The 23,081-nt window shown below is 38.9% G+C and overlaps 1 protein-coding gene across 9 annotated transcripts in view; it reads right to left on the reverse strand.

Moving 5' to 3' along the window:
• ELN (elastin) overlaps positions 1 to 23,081 on the reverse strand; it is a 117,646-nt gene that overhangs the window by 43,506 nt on the left and 51,059 nt on the right. For all 9 annotated transcript variants that reach the window (XM_077480648.1, XM_077480649.1, XM_077480645.1 and 6 more), the window contains 7 exons: positions 21,214 to 21,243; positions 20,391 to 20,453; positions 19,115 to 19,165; positions 15,126 to 15,197; positions 13,878 to 13,907; positions 9,811 to 9,882; positions 4,061 to 4,099 (listed from right to left, as the gene is read on the reverse strand). In XM_077480648.1, the coding sequence (XP_077336774.1) occupies positions 4,061 to 4,099; positions 9,811 to 9,882; positions 13,878 to 13,907; positions 15,126 to 15,197; positions 19,115 to 19,165; positions 20,391 to 20,453; positions 21,214 to 21,243 (357 nt within the window). The remainder of the gene's footprint in view (positions 1 to 4,060; positions 4,100 to 9,810; positions 9,883 to 13,877; positions 13,908 to 15,125; positions 15,198 to 19,114; positions 19,166 to 20,390; positions 20,454 to 21,213; positions 21,244 to 23,081) is intronic.

A 23,081-nucleotide genomic window follows, 5' to 3' on the forward strand; every position in this document is an offset into this window, starting at 1 on the left:
TGGCTACCAGGAAGGAGGTGAACCCAGGAGTGGAGGCTTTGCTCCATCCAAAACCTTTAAGAGGCATGGAGGAGCTCAGCTATGAGGCAAGATTACCTGTGCTGAATTTTTTTCCCCCAAGAGAAGGGGCGATTACGGGGATATACTCACCATGTATAATTAATGGTTCATATAGTGAACTAGGTGCAAAGTTAATTTACGTTATGGTCATTAAAAGGAAAAGGGGACACTCTCTTACATATTGAGAAAAAGAGGTTTAACCTACACATATGGAAAGGCGGTAGAAAATGGGCGAAAGTCTCCCTCAAGAACTAATTTGAGCCAGCTTGGTTGATTGTTTTAAAATAAAGTTGGACGCATCCCTAAATTCATAGAATATAACTGGATAGTAACATTTCAAACTAATAACATCAATTTGTTAATCCATGGACAATCTGATGTTTTTTAGGAGATGAGGGAGGATTTTTTCCCCTTGTTGGAGAAAATTGGACCAAGCTTTATACAGGCTTTGTTTGCCTTCCTCTGGATCAATTGTGGGGATAAGATTCTGTTTCTGGAGGATTTCCATTTATTCATTTAGTTCTCTGTTGTTTGGGCATGGTGTCTTTTTTTTCAACCTGACTAACTATATACCTATGGAAAACCTCTACATAACCTCTGGGCTCTGGGGCATAGAATATAACTTAATAAGATCCAAGACAACAAAAAGTTTGTTTTCTTGACATCTGTCATTACTCCCATTACCATGTGTATGTGAGAAACCTAGGTGACGCATACACACCATCTGCAATTTGCCAGCCAGTGCCAAACATAAACAATACGTAATGCTATTCATTTATAAAAGTGACAATTTTGTTGTGCTTATTTAGGGCACAATAAAACAAGCCTTGCCTATTCAGATTTTCCCATTCAAATACAAAATGGTTTAAAGCTGCACAAAACAAATGCTTGTATACATTTTTTGTTGTCACAATAAAAAAAAAGCTATTAAATATTGGCCCTGTCCCCCAAGTTATCTCCCTGTCAGACTTTTGGGTTTGTACCAAGCCGGGGGGGGGGGGGGGGGGGGCATCCGGTCTTCACACTCACTCACTGACAACTGATTCTGCATAGGGATATTGCTAGATCCTGGCTAAGTCACAAGCAATCCTTTATATATAGTCTGTTCTCCCTTCAGGTTGGCCTGCAATGAACAGGAGACATGTATGGGGTGCCAAAGTTTGTTTTTAAAAATCGTTAATAAATCAAATATATTCCATTTAACAAAAATATGTGTAGGTATCTATATAGCTGCTTGTACATACTGTAAATGTTTAAGTGGATCCTGACCGGTTTACGCACATATACTGCAGCAGAATGGCTCCCATTGGCGAAATCCCATATGGGTACGTCCTACCCTTTTTCCAGGCGGCGCGTGGCATGCAGGCACGATCGCCACCGGACACGCGCAATCACGTGCACAAGCGCCAGCACAGGGATTTGTGTGTGTAAACACACAAATCATTGTGCTATCAGGGAAGAGGAAACATATAGTTTGCTCCTGCTAAGTAGGAAAAACGATATGTCTCCTCTCCTAGTCACTCCCATCCCCACACAGTTAGAACACACTGAGGGAACACACAATTAACTCCTTGATTGCCCCCTAGTGTTAACCCTTTTCCTGCCAGTGACATTTACACAGTAATCAGTGCATTTTTATAGCACTGATCGCTGTATAATTGTCAATGGTCCCAAAAAAGTGTCAAAAGTGTCTGATCTGTTTGTTGCAATGTTGCAGTACCGCTAAAAATTGCAGATCACTGCCATTACTAGTAAAAAATAAATAAATAATAAAAATGCCATACATTTTCCCCATAGTTTGTAGATGCTATAACTTTTGAAAAAGCAATCAATAGACGCTTCTTGTGATTTTTTTTTACCAAAAATATGTAGAAGAATGTATATTGGCCTAAACTGATGAAGAAATTTGTTTCTTAAAACATTTTTTGGAAAAATTTATTATAGCACAAAGTAAAACATATAGTTTTTTTTTCAAAATTGTCACTTTTTTTTTAATATAAAGCAAAAAACCTCAGAGGTGATCAAATACCATCAAAAGAAAGCTCTATTTGTGGTAAACAAAAAGGACACACATTTTGTTTGGGTACAGCATGAATGCACAATTGTCAGTTAAAGCGATGCAGTACCAAATTGTAAAAGGTGCTCTGGTCGAGAAGGGGGTAAAATCTTCAGGGCTGAAGTGGTTAAAGCTTGTTAAGAGGTTTGATTTAGTTGGCTTTGGTAGGGCATAGATAGTGCATTGGTTCAGACTTGGTAGAGAAACTTGAAAGTGAAAATAACTTGGGTTTCTTTTAGTGTTCTGTTTTAGAAATTGTAAGTTGCATTGGTGTTCCCAAATGAACTCAAAAGCACATGGAGAGTAGCCTTGGGACAATATAAACCTTCATCCTGGCCACATATTAGCCGTGTATGTGTGGATCCAGTGGAAATGTATCTTAAAGGGGTTGTAAAGGATAAAGGTTTTTTTTTTAACCTTCATGCATTTTATGCATGAAGGTAGAAAACATTCTGTGTGCTGGTCCCCCATAGCCCCACCTAATACTCACTGGAGCCCCCTCTTAATCCAGAAATGTGAATGGGAGCCTCAGCTGTCCTGGGACTCCCTCTCTTCATTGGCTGAGACAGCAGCAGGAGCCAATGGTTCCCACTGCTGTCAATCACAGCCAGTAACTCAATGAGGAGAGAGGGGGGGGGGGGGGAGGCAGGGCCGAACCACGGCTCTATGTGTCTTATGGACACGTAGAGCAGGGATTGGGAGAGAGCACGCACCAGTGCTCCCATAGCGAGCAGCTTGCTTTTGGGGGCACTGTTCAAGGGGGAGGGAACTCGAGAACAATAGTATTGGGGCTGCTCTTTTTTTAAAAGCTGAACCTTTAATACCACTTTCACCTCTCACCAAGAGGACAAGAAAGGTGTTAACGCCCAGGCACCACACATATGCGTCCATGGTAAGATGAGGTTTGTGTGCTGAGTGCACCGAGTGAGATGTCACTGACAGCCCTTGGTCAAGACTTCTGGGAGCCAGCGAGATGGGCCCCTAATAGGGCTCACTTAAAGGGCAACCAGTAGGCAGTATTAAGGAGTTAACTTCCTTTGTAAATCTGTCGGAGAGCTTTGCAAAACTGTAGCAGTTTGTTGTTCAGGATTGTGGACGAAGGGCTTGCAAATTAGATAATTTACTAAACGAGCCTACTTTGCAATAAATGCCTGTATAAATTTGTCACTAATTTGCTTCATAAATCTCCCTCACTATAGTTTGCCTTTACACAGTGTTCTCGTAAGTGTGACAAAATTTGATGTCTTATGGGTGTGTCATGACTTGGAAAGTACTGCATTCCATCACTGCTAGTTTTATCCCTTTACTTAATACATCCCCATCATATGTTATATATTAACGTACGAAAACTGTCAGAAGTAACGATAATCTGTGGTGTAAATATAGACAGTCATTCTGTTATACATAGGCAGTATCTTATATACAAACAAGCACAATTATGTGCTTCAGTAAGAGTCAAAGCCTCAAGCTCCTGGGTCAGACCTCTCATCTTTCTGCTAGGAGAATGCTGTAGATTAGAAGGCTATTAATGTCAGCCACACTCATTACATGTCACAGCAAGTTATAAATTATTTTCATATTGGCCAGACACACTGCAGACTCGTTTCTCCTACATATTTTAAATGTTGCGGCATATGCTTGTATAGAAACTAATTTTACAGAGAAGGAGAAGTTGTGCATGCCAGGAAATATAGTGAAATAATAATAGGAGAACATGTTTATTTATTTCTTCTTTTTCACAGGCTTCAGCCTAAGCCTGCACAATGTTTCCTTCTCATTAATGGCAAAGCAGAACAGTGTGCTTCAATACGTTGACATAACATTTTTTTTTCCAAATGTTTTGTTGGCCATTAGGTTTTGTTCCAGGCTGAGTACAATTGGAAGGCTATTGTAGCCTTTTTTTAAATACCCCCAGGGAGGCAAATAATGGCTTGACATACATACCTCCAGGTCCTCCTGATGTATAGGGAACCCCATATCCTCCTAGGAAGAAGAGAAAAGTTTAAATTATGAGGAACAGAGGAGCAATATATATATATATATATATATATATATATATATATATATATATATATATATATATATATATATATATATATACAGCTAGAGGCGGCACTTACGGGTCTTGCAGTGGAGATAAATCAAAGCAACGTTTTGATGGAGCCCAGTCACTCCATCTTTCTCAAGACACTGAATTTTGACAAAGCCGGACTGAACTCCATTGAAACATTGATAGTAAAATGCCATTGCTTTGATTTATTTATCTCTGTTGCAGGACATGTGAGTGCCTCTATACCTGTTTTGGATTTGTATGGATATTTCTTTGTGGGTGAGCACCTGGACATTTACCTCGTGTGGCCCAGTATTCAGGGAAACCTTCAATGCAACATTTTAAAAAGGGGTAATTTAACTAGACACACCACTGAAAGACCCTACCCAAAGAAACCTTTACTGTTCAACCAGGTCAGTGTTATCAAATGCTATCTGAAGTTTGTGAGCTCTTTAAATACCTGTCCTATTTGATACCAATGCATAAATCTGTATACGGATAAGCGCTATGGATAAGATTGCATATAGATGCCAGTTTTTCCCACCAAAAGACAGCTTACTATTGGCCACAACGCATTTTTGTGTTTCATTTATTTCCTCTGATTTTGTTCTGATGACTTTAAAGTGCTACTAAACCCAGAACCCTGCATTCACCATATCTGATCTCCCACAATACACAGAACATGGAAATGCAATTATTTTAGTAAATATAAGCTGCTAAATACTTTTCCCATCTGCCGCATGTAGCAATCTCATGAATTTTATCAGTATCTGGTTAAGAGTTTTCATTCTCCACTGATTGTCCGATGAGGCTGCAGGACCCCTGAGCCTCTGTCTGGACAGTGCGGATTAGCCCCGTGCTGATCACATGCACTCTACCAAGAAAAAAACACACGAAACTAAGCATGTGCAGCTTATCTCCAAGGTTCTGTTCTATCAGCAGATAGATTGGGGACAGTGGAGGAAGGGGAGGTTAAGAGAAGACAGGATCAAACAGCCTTTTTACACAATGAAGAGGATTAACCCCTTAGGTTTCACAGTGAGTATAACAAGTATGCTTTATTGCAGGGATATGCAATTAGCGGACCTCCAGCTGTTGCAGAACTACAATTCCCATGAGGCATAGCAAGACTCTGACAGCCACAAGCATGACACCCAGAGGCAGGGGCATGATGGGATTTGTAGTTTTACAACAGCTGGAAGTCCGCTAATTACAGATCCCTGCTTTATTTCATATACAAACTGATTTTACTGTTGTGTTTAGTAACACTTGAAACTGATCTTGTTAAAGCTAAACTTATATTGGAGCATTCGTTAGGTACCTCTAAAAAAGTGTGTCCCACTTGTGGCTGCTGCTTCGTCCCTGAAAATAGTTAGATTCATGCACCTCCTTAGATTGATGTGAGCCCTGAACTTCCATGCCACCACTGAGACTGGCATTCTGGGCTGGAGCACAGCGAGTTTGCATTCTATGATTGGACAAGGGTGTATAAACGTCACAATTTCGCCACAACGCAACTAAGAGCTGAGTACCTTATATTCTTTGAAAAGAGTGCAAGATGTTTTATGAGTGGAGGAGCTACAGAGTGAGTTATTTACTGTGATCACTGTGCTCCAGCCCCAACTGTCAGTTTTAGGAGCTTACATCACTCATCACTGTTGGGGGGCGCATGAAGCTAACAGTTTCCAGAAATGAAAAATCAATATCACTGCCTGTCACTAGCATTAATGCAGCAGAATTTGATCATTGTTAGCACCCTTGGCAGTGTTATATAGTTTATTTAAACTGTAACTGTCACTTTTATTGGATAGCTTGGCTTGTTACAGGAAGTGAAAATGAACAGACCTACTGGCAGAATCATCAAGTAATAAAACAATGTTAAGGGGAGCTTGGGAAAACAAAAATTGCTGTGTTAGTGATAGTGACAGACTGCATTACATATTTAAATGTAGAGTGGCAGAGCAGTGGCTAAGTGGATATCGCTTATGTATGCCTAGCAGCATTGGCATCTGTTGGACTTTTTACAAATAAAGGCTATATTCCGTAGTGCAGCTGTCCAGAACTTCCCTTTTGCCTCATGTTGCTATATACTTAGCCGGCACCTGGTGTTCCAGTTCTGAGGAGAGTTCTATAGCCACATTTCCACCAGGAGCGGTGATCTTCTTCCCTTCCCCTAGCAGCACTGGGGTCATTGGTTCAAATCCCAGCCATGGCACTACCCGCACAAGGTTTCCATATCTCCCTGTGCCTGTGTGTGTTTACTCTGGTTTCTTTCCACACTTCAAACACATGCTGGTAAGTTAATTGGCACATGTATGTATATTTATGAATGGAAGTTAGGGACCTTGGAATGTAAGCTCCTTGAAGGCAGGGACTGATGTAAATGTATAATATATCTAAAACTGTGTAAATTGATGTCGCTATATAAGTATCTATAATAAATAAATAATAAATCTCACCAGAGTAACACTTTAAATAAGTCATTATGTAGAAAACAAATCCAACCCTCTGCATTTTATTGATGCTGTTATCAGAACTAGGAATGCAATTATTAGCTGGTGTCGGATGTGTTACTTGTATCATTTGGCCTGAATGGCGTGTTCTTTTTCCTGTTATCGGTGTGTTGGAATACATTCCTATCACTGGTATCCCAAAAGGAATGTTCGGAGGTGATTCTGCTTCTCTTCTGTCCTTTTTTCACCTGAATGACTTCCTCACACAGCTGTCAAAACAGCCCTGCACAATGTTCGTCTTCACCATCACTCATACTACTTTCCTTTTTTTTAGACAGCGGGAATCACTTAGTAAAAGATGAGCATATCCATGATAAGATGGATTGCAAGTCAGAATTCCACACATAAATGACTAGTCTCGGGTCTCTAGGCAGGAAGAATAAGGCAGCAACTTCACATAGTAGAATTTTTAAGTGTGACTCCAATTTTAGCCCTTGTACACACAGTTGGACATTCCGGCGGAAAATGTCCGATCGGACCGTTTTGTCGGATAATCCGACTGTGTGTGGTCTTCATCGGACTGTTTCCGTCAGAGTATCCGACGGACCAAGTTTTCCAACTTGTCGGTAAAATTTTCCAACAACATGATCCGATCGGACCTTGTCCGATCATGTGTAGAGAATTCAGATCGGACAAAGTGCCACGCATGCTCAGATCAAATTCCTAGACCTAAGCTATCGGCTACTAGCCTGATCGTAGTCCCATCGTAACTAAATTACGTCATCACGTTACGAACGATTGGATTTTCCGACAACTTTGTCTGACCGTGTGTATGCAACAATCCGACAAATTTTGTTGTCGGAATGTCCGACTGTGTGTACAAGGGCTAAGAGATTAAAAATGCCTATTTTAATTGTCATCATTTGTAAACAATGTACCTGCTATAGCCTGCTTCAACTGAGGCCTACCCTCTTTGGTCATAGTTATTCTGCTCTGTTTATTGTACAGTTGTTACCCAATGTGTTTTTTGTTATAACTTGCAATTAATTGATGAATTGTATTTGGGAAAAGGTTCCTAATTTTTTTAGTCCCATTCTGTTCGATATCTATGTATCATATTTTGATAAACCTTAATAAAATGTTTGAACAAGAAAAAAGTCTATTTTATCATAACTATGCAAGTTGTAACTTTTTTGAAAATAAGAATACTTATCCTGGTGTGTTAGCTTTGCGATTTGAGCCTAATGTGTGGTTTTAAAAATTGCCCATATACACATAAGAGCCGTTGTAAAAAAACTGATTGGCAAAGTTATTCCTTTTGTCTTCTATAACTTAGGGGCTCATTTAAAAATCCATACTGTTTCTAAAAAAGAAACAATTGAAGCGCAATTACAAAGCCCACTGATGCGATTTACAAATGCGCTCTGCTCTCTACCAGCATTCGGCCTCTGATTCCAGTGGAGAGTAACATAACTTAAAGCGGTTGTATACTCCGCTTTGTGATTTTTACTTACAAGCAAGCCTATAATAAGGCTTACCTATAGGTAAAATAAATCTCTCCTAAACCTGTACGTTTTAGGAGATATTTACCTTGCATGCAGCTGCTGACATCAGTGGTGCATGCGTTCTGAAGGTCCGGTGGATGCTGCCGGACAATCAGAGCTCCTTGCTGGAAAGAGGACTACCGCTCACCTGCAAGAAATGCATAGGGAACATGTCAGCTCCCTCAGTGGTGACCTGGAGGTGGTACGGGGGCTTCGTTCTAAGGTAAGTGTTTCATAATGAGCTAATATGCAGTGCATACTAGCTCATTATGCCTTTGCCTTACAGGTTTTTTTTTTTGTGGTCGGGCATACAACCGCTTTAATGACAATTCTGTAAAAAAAGAAAAGCTGGGGACAAAGGTTGGTCATTTGACTTGTTAGACTTATTTAGGAGGTGTTGCTGCCCTGGCCACCTGCCTGAAAAACGATCTGCAGCGTATGACAAGACAGAGGAGTTTTATAGACAGTGAAAGAATTATGTCTTCCACTCATCACTTGTTTTAACCCTGTAAATGCAGAATCACTGTAGCACAACCCAGTGCATTGTGTACAGTTGCAGGGAAGTTGCAGCGCGGCCCCATTTACATGAATGGAATGCATTCAGTGGTGGTACTGCCCATGAAAACTGATGGAGGACAATTTTTGTCATTCTTGAAACGTGAACTTCCTCATAGGGCTGCCTTTGCAGCATAAGAGGAGTGGTAGGGTTAAGGGACAATAGAAAACCTCAAGCTCCTATTTTTAATGCCCCCCTAACCACAAGTGTAAACAAACCCCCTAAAGTCCCATAACCCATGTTGACTTCCTCTTTTAGTTAAATTGAGGCTACTGCATCATACAATTACCAATATCCCCATACAGCAGAACTCAGACTTAGAAGGGTCAAAGCAGTACAAGGAGCCAGTCAGTTGACCTTCAGTGCTAATGTGCTAACAAGGAGCATGCTAGCTGGAAGAGAGAGCAGGGTGATGAGAGATGACTTATTATTCTGCTGTATATCCATTCACTAGCAAATCACAGACTTTAGGAAGGACAAGACGTGTAAGTGTTAGTTAACTCCAGCAGAGAAAATCAGGTATCCTCTGCCAGACAGGGCTATGCTGTATTCCACAGATATGTAAATCTCAGGATTCAATGCACACAAAACCTTTCGCTGGTAAAACAGCTCTTTTATATGTATTTTGCCAGTGTTTAGCTTTAACAAAACTGAATTTAATTTACTAGTCAACACTTCTAATTTTTTTTGTCCATTCTCTATGTTTAAAGACTGTGTATTTTCAAAGTGCAGTTGCACTCTGCAAGCGCAGTTGCTCCAGAGCTTAGTAAATGAGCAAAGGCTCTGCTGACTTCCATCATCCAATCATGTGCAAGCAAAAATGCTGTTTTTTTTTATTTCCTTGCACGTGATTGGGTGCGCATTGCAAAGTAAAGCTTTACCTCATTTACTAAGCTCTGGAGCAACTGCACTTTCAGAGTAAAATTTCACTTTGCAAAGTGCAGTTTATTTGCCTTTAGTAAATCAATCTCCTTGTCTCACTAGAAGAAACATATCAAAAGCGGTGGGTGGCATTTTCAGTACTGCTTCACTGACCAAAGAAAAGTTTGTGCATCTATAGAGACCCGCTTATTGAAATATACTCTACATACCCGGTAGCTTAGGTGCTTTAATAGGATATCCTAGAGGTACACCAGGCTGCTGTCCACCATATCCGCCAAAGCCTAGAAATAAAAAAATGTAACCACTACATCAAAAGTTGTTAATATTTTAAAATGTAATTCCAGCAAAAACTTTTCTTTAGTTTTGGACATAGTGGGAAAAGATTGAAGCCTCAGGAGAACCTTTCCAATGGAGGTACAGACAGTAATAAAATGTTTTTAAAAGTAGAGTCATACAGGTGAGAACCTCTATTGAGTCCTCATTGCTATCGGTTTCTTTTATGGGGAGATCTTCTCATTTCCTGTTTGGACCCCAAAACAGGAATCAAGGAGAACTCTCCCAATGAGGACACAGGCAGCAAAGAAAACCTAAAAAAAAGGTATAACTCTCCTTTACTCTGTTAAAAATAAAGCATTTTGCCAAGGGGTGCTCTTTAATCTCTTTTCAATCTCAGATTAGATATTTGCTGCACAACATAGTTAAAAAGTGAGTGACAGATATGTAGACTTTTAAGGTGGTTGTAAGCCTCAGACAAGTAATATGGACAGAGAATATCCCTCTATAGTGTGTACTTATCTCAATTGAAAGCATTAAGTGTAATTTCTATCTGCTGCCTCATTCCTCTGCTATCAGCATGAATCACTTGTGACACATTTTCCTGACCCCAAGAGGTAAAAAAATAGCAAAGGGCAGAGCACTAGCACACATCCTGTGATTGACAGCCTCAGCTCTGTTCTTGGCTGCTATGTGAAGGGGAGGGGACCCCTTACCTCCAATCAGCTCTCACTGAGCCTGCAGAGTTATTCTTTAGATCTGTTTATCCTGCTTTCTGAAAGCTCAGGCAAGCTGTTTAAAGTCTGCAATTTGCATGGCTGTAGAGAAGAGACCACTGTAGATAAACAGGTACAAACTATGTGGGAGAATTTATTTAATCTCTGTGTATCACCTAAGGCGGGTCACTTCACTGGGTTTAGAGTAAGGGTTTACGACTACTTTAAGGTTTGTATCTTTATTTCAAAAACATTTGAATCGCTCTCGATTTCTTTGATCCACAATGAGCCCTGATCAATAAATAAGCATCAGGGGGGCTGCATTCTGCAACAGCCAAAGAAACAAAAGCAGACTATTGCTTGCTTACTTTAGCTTTGGATCATGTTATTCTATATAAGGCGACAGACAGTAACAAATAAAAGTATGGACAATGAGAATACTTTCTATATTACATTTATACATAGTTTCTTCAGCATTGAATTCTATTATTCTATATAAGGAGACAGAGGATAACAATCAAAATACAGCCGATGGAAATATTTTCTATATTACATTCATAAATAGTTATGCTAGCAGAATCAACATTCCAATTGTCAAGAATACAGTTTATTTGTCATCTGCAGTAATGTATTCTTGCTATGTTATGATGATCCTGACTGTATCTCATAATGACACATTACATCATTGTAAAAGGTTAGGGGCCAGAACTGAACTGGTTGTTATATGTGTGAGGCTCACATTGGGATATAGCTATTTCTGTAAAGATAGTCTAAAAAGAATAAAACAACATGGTGAGCAGAAACTGCATAGGGTTTGTTTCCTTCTTCAGCTCCCTTTTCTGATAGTGTTATATGCTGGACAACATACAGCAATAGCTCCATCTCTTCCCTAGCCCTTTATCTGTATTGGCTCTGGATTGAGGACAGGGTGCGGTAAAGGAAAAACATGCTCTCAGCACCCGCTTCCTCATTCAAAAAATGTTAACAGTGCAATTATTTCTTTAACACTGGCTTGCAGATATCAGGATTTCGATTTTGGCATTACTTTCCAAAATGACTGAAACATTATAAAAATGTGTAAAAAGAATCAGTAATTAGATCATATTCCAAATATTTTGCTGCATGTAAAGTTACTTTTGGAAAAACTTTGGGGGACATAGTCCTTTGGTTTATCAAATAATTTGAAGTGCACCATAATAAAGTAATACAGGCATACCCCACTTTTAAGTACACAATGGGGTTTATTTACTAAAGATGGATAGTGCAAAATCAGGCTCACTGCTGCATAGAAACCAATGAGCTTCTAAGCTCAGCTTGTTCAATTAAGCTTTGAGAATACAACCTGGAAACTCATTGGTTTCTATGCAGAAGTGAGCCTGATTTTGCACTTTCCAGCTTTAGTAAATAAACCCCATTGTGTACTTAAAAGTGGGGTATGTCTGTAATCTGATTAGCTGTTTGAGCTAGCAAAAAGTGTTCCCTTTTGAATGTTATGTACAGTGAGGGAAAAAAGTATTTAATCCCCTGCTGATTTTGTATGTTTGACCACTGACAAATACAAGATCAGTCTATAATTGTAATGGTAGGTTTATTTTAACAGTGAGAGAGAAAAAACAAGAACAATATTCAGGAAAACACATTTAAAAAAAAAGTTATGAATTGATTTGCATTTTAGTGAGTGAAATAAGTATTTGATCCTCTATCAATCAGCATGATTTCTGGCTCCCAGGTGTCTTCTATACAGGTAACAAGCTGAGATTAGGAGCAATGTCTTAAAGGGAGTGCTCCTAAACTCAGCTTGTTACCTGTATAAAAGACAACTGTCCACAGAAGCAATCAGATTCCAATCTCTCCATCATGGCCAAGACAAAAGAGCTGTCTAAAGATGTCAGTCAGGGACAAAATTGTAGACTTACACAAGGCTGGAATGGGCTACAAGACCATTGCCAAGCAGCTTGGTGAGAGGGTGTTCGCAAATGGAAAAAACACAAAATAACTGTCAACCTCTCTCAGTCTGGGGCTCCATGCAAGATCTTACTTGTGGAGGTGCAATGATCATGACAACGGTGAGGAATAAGCCCAGAACTACACGAGAAAACCTTGTCAATGATCTCAAGGTAGCTGGGACCATACGCTTTGAAGGACTGAAATCCTGCAGCACCCACAAGGTCCCCCTGCTCAAGAAAGCACAAGTACAGGCCCCTCCAAAGTTTGCTAATGAACATCTGAATGATTCAGAGGAGAACTGGGGGAAAGTGTTGTGGTCAGATGGGACCAAAATTGAGCTGTTTGGCATCAACTCAACTCGCTGTGTTTGGAGGAGGAGGAATGCTGCCTATGACCCCAAGAATACCATCCCCACCATCAAACATGGAGGTGGAAAAATTATGCTTTGGGGGTGTTTTGCTGCTAGGATGGCAGGTCAACTTCACCTCATCAAAGGGACGATCAACGACAAATCTTGGGTGAGAACTGCCTTCCCTCCACCAGGGCATTGAAAATGGTTCATGGATGGGTATTCCAGCATGACAATGACCCAAAACACACGGCCAAGGCATCAAATGAGTGGCTCATGAAGAAGTGGCTTAGCCAGTCTCCAGACCCTAATCCCATAGAAAATATGTGGAGGGAGCTGAAGGTTAAAGTTACCAAACACCAGTCTTGAAACCTTAATCACCTCAATCTGTGCAAACCTTTGTCATTGCCAACAAGGGTTTTGCCACCAAGTACTAAGGCATGTTTTGCGAAGGGGTCAAATACTTATTTCACTTATTACCTTGCAAATCAATTTATAACTTTTTTGAAATGGGTTTTTCAGTTTTCAATAAACCTACCGTTAAAAATATAGACTGATTATTTATTTGTCAGTGGGCAAATGGCCAAAATCAGCAGGGGATCAAATACTTTTTTCCCCTCACTGTAGCTCAACAACTGTTACAAAATCTCAACCTTAAATTCAATGTTCACCTACATTAATTAAATGCTGGTCCAATGTTTTTCATTGATTTAAAAAAGAAAAATAGTGCATTTGACCACTAGATGGTGCTAAGTACCATAGGAATGTCCTATAATAATTTGAGTCATCTAGTGGCCAAATGTAGTATTTTTAATTTTCAGTAAATAAAAAAGATTTTACCAGCACAGGAAATAGTCTAATAACATTATATTTTGCCTCATTCACAAAGAAAAAATATACAGCCACTTTTACTGAGCGAATTGCTATGCAAATTGTTTTATGAATACACAAAATATGTATGGTGTGTTAAAAATCTTATCTTTAGACTTACCAGGTATCCCACCCAAAACTCCACCACCAGCTACAAAGAAGAGCAAACAAAAGATTAATTATCTCAAAATGCCATCATTTTTATAAATGCATTGGTTGAGTAAAATTAAAAGGAATATATCAAAAAGTACCAAGTATCCTGGCTAACCCAGCTTAAAGTGCAACTAAAGGAAACACTTTTGTTTTTGTTTTGGATGGAGTGAAGATGGATTAGAACCCCTGGTTTTATTGCTATTTGTGCCCTGGTTATGGATATTCACCCTTCCTAATTGTCCTGTTTAGTGTTTTCATCAAAAGTAAAAGAAAATTGAACATTTTGGGCCGACATCAGAACACTAATAGAGGTGAAATCTTCAAATGTGGACACTAGTCTTGTTGACTCAGGTGACACACTGGGATTCCTTCACTTTGGAAGGATTTTCTCTCACTTCCTGTTTTGACTATGGGACAGTAAGTGAAGGGAAATCTCCCCAATTGGACACAGATGGTAAAAAAAAAAACTGGCAGGGGTTATAACCCTCCTTTACTCTATCCAGATAAAAATAAAAGCTTTGCCTTTAGCTACACTATAAATTACCTAAATGTTCTCTATCTAAGGGTTCTTTCTTCAAAAGACAACATTCTGTCTACAAATGGTTTATGTGGATACAATAGCTATGATAACTTAAATTCTAAATGTGGATTTTGATGTAGTCCTAATCATTTATTTAAACACTGATGCCAACAATGGGGCAATATTCCTCCCCCTGACACTAATGAATGAGCATTATTCCTTCCACCGACACCAACGATGGGGCACTATTCCTCCCACTATCCAACAATAGGGCAGTTTTTCTCCCACTAATACTTGTGATTGGGCACTATTCCTCTTATTGCTGACAACCAGCATTATGCAATCATTTTTACTTTCTCTGACCACCAAGCCTGAGGCATAGTTTACTCCCACTGATGCTGCTGAGGCATTTTCTACTCTCGCTGGCCAAAGTTCAGCCCACATAACACTCGAAGGATAATAAACTGGTCCTTTAAAATGTATGGAGACCCCTGCCATAGAGTACAGTATTGCTTATTGGTCTGAAAAGAAGCTCAATGTTTTTAGTAACACATCCATATTATTCGTTCTTCTAATTGGTAGATAATTAACATGTATTTCTCTTTTGCTAAGAAGGCTATAGAAAAGTTTCCACAAAATAATGATTACAGCCCCAAAACAATTTATGTAAGGAACAATAGCATTTGCTAGACTTACCTTGAGCTTTCTGTTTCACACCACTCCCCGTTGCCACTCCAGGAAGAACACCAACTCCTGGGTATCTCACACCTAAATTCAAAAGGTATTAACAAGCCACTGAATTATATGCTCATACATATATGTGCAATTTTCTCCGGAAGTAAAATATAAAATGTAATTTGTCTTCATAAGCCCATTTACATCTAGAGAATATGTTTCTCTTTAGTTTTATTGTTTTTTAAAAAAATCTTAGGTACTCAAGGGTAAAGTTACTTGGTCAGTATTTAAAGTATAACTAAAGACAACACTTTTTTTTTTCCTTTTTTTTTTGTTTTGGCTAGAGTGGAGAGGGAGAACCTCTGGAGATAGAGTCTGGATGGAGTGGAGGGAACACTTGCCAGGTTTTTATTGCTGGTTGTGTTCCCATTAAGGAGATTCACCCTCTCCTTTGGCCACGTTTACCATTATTACCAAATGTGAATATGAAATGAAATCCCAAATTTTGGGGTTATCTCCAGAACATCAATAGGAAAATCTTTCAATGTGGACACTAGTTCTGGTGTCCTTGGTGACAACCAGGGAATCCATCATTTTGTAGGGATTTTCTCTTACTTTCTGTTGTGGTTATGGGACAGGAAGCAAGAGATGGTGCAAAAACATTGTACTCGATCCAAGGAAAAAAAATGTTTTGCCTTCAGTTCTACTTAATAGGAACTGTAGAAAGATTTGGTAAGGCCAACGATATTCTAATTTCAATGATGAATGACCCTAAAGTACATTTTTTATGAAGTTGGTTGATTCAAACTAAACAAATGCAGAAACAAATAGATAAGCAGGGGTTGCCAGTGAAAGACCCCTGCCAAAATGATCAATAGATCTAAAGATATAGGCATTTGAAGTTGTATGAACATCCTGACATTGCCTGTAAATGGTGAGCTTGACCCAACTTCTTCCAGCTCTATAGCCTCTTTATTGGTTCACGAGGTTGCTTATTATATTAAAGGAACTTTATGAAAGTTAAGAGGATTTGTGTGTAAAGGATGGTAGAGAGCTGCACATAACTTCATCTGCCTATATCTCTGGAGCTGTTGATGGGTTTGATGTTGTTTTCACTGAAGGTAACTTCTGCTTATGCAATATTGCATGTTATGATCTATTGGACTTGCCCAGGGTTTGCCATTTTCTTGTCTCCCTGTTATAAAAGTATGGGGTTTTGTCTAATTTATATAGCAAACTCCAGTAAACAGCACATTTCATTTAGAATTTAGTGTCCCTGTTTGTAGAAGTACCACATTTCTGGCATAATTCCAAACTAACAGAGGGCCTCATGTATAAATGGCTGGCTGAAGAACTGTCTTTAAATGAAACTAAAAAGATGGTTATGCTAATAACAGCAAATCCTCAGGCTATAAGAACATAAGAGTCTGACAGACTTGCACATCTGGAGAAATAATGGTTTACGGTATCTTTCTTATGTGCAGCCAGAAAATCTATTTAGGATATGTTTAAAATTTTAAAGTTTAATCTCCCAAACCATTTTCTTCTGGTACCTCCTTTTGCATAATGCAGTGCAAACTCAATTTTCACACAAACAACTCGCATTTCATTCCAGTGAGATTATGTCCCATTGTTCCCTTCACAGGCAGGTCGTTCTCATTTCTACAATTGTCTTCTAAGGCTCTAAGCGGCTAACAGTATATTGCAACAAAACATCCACAAATGAGGATGTAAGCCTTCTAGATGATGATATATTATTTTTTTTCTATATTATAATTATTTCTGTATGAGACTTTTATTTCTCTACAAATATTTTTTGAGAATCGCACACCTGTATATGTGGCACCATACCACTTAAAACTCCAATATGATGGTCTAAACAAGTACCAAATTCAGTTACACTGTATTGCAAAGACTTATAAAGTAAACCAAAAACTTTCTTGACTGAGTCGAATCCCCCTTCACTTGTGTCTCAAACACTTGCCCTCCCAGACACTGCAGCTCACATAGTTACATAAAGACACCAGTCCATCATGAGTGAGTCGTCTACCCAATTGTCCCTATACCTGTAGATTGTGTCTACATTAAGATGCTTATCTATTATTTATTTAAGGTACCCATATAGCACTGTCAATTTACACAGCACTCCACATATACATCGGTCCCTACCCTCAAGGAGCCCACAATCCATGGTCCCCAACTCACGTATACTAGGGCTGATTTTTGGACAGATGCCAATTAACCTACCAACATGTCTTTGGAGTGTGGGAGGAAACCAGAGTACCCAGAGGAAACCCACACAGGCACAGGTAGTTTCATGGTTGGGGTTTGATCCAGCAAGCCTTTTTACTGCTAGGCGACAGTGCTATCCAATATACCACTGTGCAGCTCACAGTGCTTTCATTTCAGAAATTAGTAGACTTGGTGTGTCTGATTGACAGGCTATAGGTTTGTAATTCAGCAGTGGCAATGCTAATACACCCCCTGCAACATGTTTTCTTTCAACTGTAATGCAACCAGGCACAGCCTTTATGAGGGAAAAGGCTGCTCTGAATTCAGGAGCAGTGCAGTATTGTTGCTACACCAACACAGGCAGCTGTATTGGGTGGTCTTCACTGGCAGGGTCGACAGGTGTTTGTGGGACTTTTTGGGGGAAGTAAGAGAAAACTGTAATTGTAGATGCACTAATAGATAAAGCAGACCCAAACTCTATCCTTCAACATTACCTATTTTTAATCCTTAAGCTACTAGCATTAATAAATAGATAGGAAGGTATATTATTATTATTTAAGATACTTATATAGCGCTGTCAATTTACACAGCACTTTACATATACATTGTACATTCACATCAGTCCCTACCCTCAAGGAGCTTACAATCTAAGGTCCCTAACTCACATTCATATACTAGGGACAATTTAGACAGAAACCAATTAACCTACCAGCATGTCTTTGGAGTGTGAGAGGAAACCAGAGTACCTGGAGGAAACCCACACAGGCACAGGGAGAACATGCAAACTCCAGGCAGATGGTGTTGTGGTTGGGACTTGAATAAGTGACCCTTTTTACTGCTAGGCAAGAGTGCTACCTGCTACCCACTACACCACTGTGCTGTCTGACATTAAATTTACTTGTTTGAAACATTTTTTTTATTTCTTCAGTTGCTTCCTGGTTTCTGGCCTAGGCCAAAATTATGTCATATATCCCAGAGTGGAGGGACTTTCTTAGCTAAGCACACCCTCCTACCTGCATGCCTGAGATAAGGGCAAGTGGATTCTGGGAAAGAAATACTATACAAAGCATCTGCCTTTACTCAAAATAGCTGTGGCTAGAAATGTTGGGGGTGCTTTTCAAAGTGATTTCTTAACAAAATAAAGCATGGGGACATGGATGGATGGCTGAGTTTGCCTTGAATAATAAAAGGAATTAAATAGAGTTTTCGGTTTAAGGTTCTCAGATACAGTTAAGTTCTAATCATTTATTAAAAATCTTGTGCCCAAAGTTTAATTTTAAAACCTAAGATTTTGTATAGGTTTTATCTTTGAGACTCACTTTTGGTTCACAAGTGTAAGGGTAATTGTCCCCACATACAAATTCAGTGATATTGGGGACGGATTATAAACTTTCTCTGTCATGCAACATATAACAGTCAGTTCTCAGTGAAGGCAGGTCATATGAGAAATTTAGGAAAAAATTAATAAATATATATATATATATATATATATATATATATGTATATATATATATATATATATATATATATATATGTATATATATATATATATATATATATATATAGATAGATAGATAGATAGATAGATAGATAGATAGATATAGATATATATATCCATATATAGCTATATAGATATATATAGATATCTATATATACCTATCTATATATTTTTTTTTTCTCCTAAATTTGTGGTGTAATAAATTGCTTAGCTTTGACTGTTGAGTTATCTATATCCTAATGCACTCCACAGCTAAGATGACCATATCTATTATGCTCACCTGATCCAGGCAGCACTCCTCCTCCAGGGAAGGTCCCGGGAATTCCAGCACCTGGTATTTTCAATAGAATAATACTACTGTTAATATATTTGTTCTTGTAAATGATTAAAAACAAACTGTGTTGCTTTGTGGCTTTTTTTAAGAACATCTAAGATAACAATATCGATGGAAACATTAGTTTAACAGCCCCTTCATTTGTTACTCTCATCACTGCCATTTCATAAATATGACAACGTTTTGTTTGTGGTTAATTTACTAGAGGTTCTCCAGATCAGTGTAGCACACTTTACTTAGCATCTACTTTACTTTACTCAAGCCTGATCCACACTAGTGCAATTTAAGATGTAACTTGAGTCTCGCAGAATCACATGACAAAGGAAATCACATTTTCAATGGTACCTGTTCACATCACTGTGACTCAATGCATGGAGTGATTTTGGAAAAGGGTCCTATACTACTTTAGTGCAATTCCAGTGTAATTTTGCCCCCATAGAATATACAAACCTTATCAAAGTTGCATCCAAGTAGCACTACATAATCACACTGAAAGTCAGAACAAAATCGTATTGCAGCAGTGTGAACCTACCCTTACTTTACTTGACAAAGCTAATGGGCAAGCTGAATGTACCAAGTTAATCAATCCATCAACTTGGGTACAACCAGCCTTCCAGATTCTCTTGCGATTATCACCAGCAGCTAATATAGCAGCTATTATATTAAAAACTACATTAAACTGTACCCTAGTCAAAAATGTGCATTTTATCTTGCAGTATGGATGGAGCCCAACCGCAAGGGTGGTTTTAATTTTGCCCTGGAGTTCAGTTAATTAGTTACTAGTTCAGTTCAGTTACTATAAAAGTAGAACATACTCACTTTTCAAAGTCTATGTTAATATAGCTTAGGAATTTTGAAAAAGCTATGTTCCCTTCCCTTTTGTTGAATGCTTAGGGAATATCTGTCCACCTATGGCTCCTTTGGGTGTCATGAGGAAGTTTCACTCGAATTGCCTAATTGTATACTATTTTATGAAGAATGCAGATGGATGAGTGTTAGCTTGCCTGGCTTTGTGATAGCAATGCTAGTACATAACAGTAACTCTCTTGGGGCTGGTCTTAATGATGGACTCTCTAAGAAATATGAGAAACCAATGGGTACATCCAAAGCTGAAATACATCTTTTAATGTGTTCGTTTTGGTCAGTTACCAGTGTATCATTCAGTAAAATACTGGGACATAATATACACAATAAGATTATAAAAAAGGTGAGTTCTTCCCACCTGGAACTTTTCCAGGCTTTCCTCCAGCTCCTGGCTGGTAACCAGTTTGTGGTATGACAGCTCCTATAGGGTAATATAGAAATTAATATTATTATTACTATACATAGTGCCCACTGCCCAGTTATTTTAACAGGACTTTACCAAGTGATGAAATACAGACCCAGTATTATCAACAACATTACAACATGCAAAAAAAATGTATTTAAAACATGAAGAGCCCATTCAAAAAAAAAGTGCATTTGAGTAAGCTGCTTGTTATCACACACTACCACGATGCACAGTAATGCCCATTCAGTAGTGCATTGTAGTGTCATTTTGCCATTTCCAAAGTATGATTACATATGCACGGTATATCAGTAGTGGTACAAAAAAAAAAAAGATCCTATCAACTTTTCATGCTTCTTTAAGGGGAGCTTTAAGCTCATAAAAGTAAATGGGCTGCCTTAATGCATTGTGCCTTAACACATGATAACGTGTTGCATTAGGGAATGTTTGTTGCAATGGAAAGTGTGAAAAAGCCTTAAAAATAAGAACCATTGCCAGCAATTCTTACAATACAAAAGTTAAGGGAGAGGTAGAATAAGTAAAATCAGTACTACAATTTGATAGTTTTATCTTCTCTAAATTAACAAACAGAATGGTTGAAAATGCTCAACAGCAAGTAACCAGAATAAAATAGTTTTCTTCAATATCTGAAAACCTTCACAATTGCCAGGCACTCACCCTGCAACTCCATCTCCCAACAAATACACATGTAATTAACTTTCTCTCAATAGCTTATTAGTAAAGTATACTTTTGCACAGGACAAGAATCAAGACTTACCTGAAGTCAATCCTGGTACACCACCAGCTCCTGTACCAAGATAAAGTGATGTATAGTTATCAAAGTAGCTCTCATAATTTGCCTGAATACATTAAAGGGGCTATTCTATGCTATGCTACGCTGTCTTCTTATAAATGTATCTTTTTTAAACACATATTATTCCTAGTGCTGTATAGATGGCTTTATGTACATGAAGACCATGTATTGTAGCACCTAGCATGCTACTGCTATTACCTGCTCTGCATGATTACAGGCTTGATACCCTAGAGCTGAAAGATGCATCTGTAAATAATAAGTCGACCGCTGTACAAGGAGCTAATACCTTGTCTTAAAACATGAATAACATTTTTTTAGATTGAAAAATGACATAATTACATGCATTTCACCTTTGCACATGACAAGCGACAGACAATCACCTTATGAGCACAATGGGCAAGAATGGCAGGTATAATCAAGCAACATCTATTTATAATTTACTTTATTACTTTAATTATAGATACCAGTTTTACACATTGTCAAAGAAAAGGTGCAAATTGATTTGAAATCTGCTGGAGCTCTGCATGGTTCTACTCTTCCCATACACCACAACACTAGCGGCTTTATTATATATATATACACACTATACACTATATTACCAAAAGTATTGGGATGCCTGCCTTTACATGCACATTAAATTTAATGGCATCCCAGTTATAGTCCGTAGGGTTCAATATTGAGTTGACCCACCCTTTGCAGCTATAACAGCTTTAACTCTTCTGGGTAGCCTGTCCATAAGGTTTAGGAGTGTGTCTATGGGAATGTTTGACCATTCTTCCAGTAGCGCATTTGTGAAGTCAGGCACTGATGTGGACAAGTCTCTGCTCTAATTCATCAAATGTGTTATGTCGGGTTGAGGTCAGGACTCAGGACTGTGCAGTGTCAAGCATCTCCACCCCAAACTTGCTCATCCATGTCTTAATGGGCCATGTTTGTGCACTGGTGTACAGTCATGTTGGAACAGGATGGGGCCATCCCCAAACTGTTCGGACAAAGTTGGGAACATGACATTGTCCTACATGTCTTAGTATGCTGATGCCTTAAGAGTTCCCTTCACTGGAACTAAGGGGCCAAGCTCTTCTACCAAATGATGTGGACCAGTGCACAAAGCAAGGTCTATAAAGACATGGATGAGCAGTTTGGGGTGGAGGAACTTGACTGGCCTGCAACCTGATAGAACACCTTTGGGATAAATTAGAGCAGAGACTATGAGCCAAGCCGTCTCGTCCACATTAGTGCCTGACCTTTCAAATGTGACTCTGGAAGAATGGTCAAGCATTCCCATAGGCACACTCCTAAACCTTGTGGACAGCCTTCCCGGGGGAGAGTTGAAGCTGTTATAACTCCAAAGAGTGAGCCAACCCAATATTAAACCCTACAGACTAAGACTGGGATGCCACTAAAATTCATGCCCATTAAAGGCAGGCATCCCAATACTTTTGGTAATATTGTGTATATTCTGCAAAGGGAAAGGAAGGCCAGCCCAAACTGGCAGGGGCCAAAGTGGAGTTCCACCCCAAATGGCACACTAACCCCTTCTTACAAGTTAGAGGCCTATGCAGCAACAAATTCATTCAGAAAAATAGCAGGGACCAGAAGAACTTAGCTAAAGAAGCTACTGCACTCTCTGCTGCTTCTGAGATCCAAAACATGGCTCAGATAGCTTAGAGGACATATTATTGATAGTTGCTTTAAAAATAACAACTGAAGCGGTGCTTTTTCATAGTGTGGGATGTGTCTCATTAGGAGCATACTTCTTCTATGTTGGTAGTAAATGCCAAGAATCAGCATCAAAAAGGAGAATTATTCAAGAATACACAAACTCTAGTCAC

The sequence above is a fragment of the Lithobates pipiens genome, unplaced genomic scaffold (genome assembly GCF_037356315.1).
Source record: "Lithobates pipiens isolate NorthernLeopardFrog02 unplaced genomic scaffold, aLitPip1_a1.2 Scaffold_16, whole genome shotgun sequence".
NCBI lineage: Eukaryota > Metazoa > Chordata > Amphibia > Anura > Ranidae > Lithobates > Lithobates pipiens.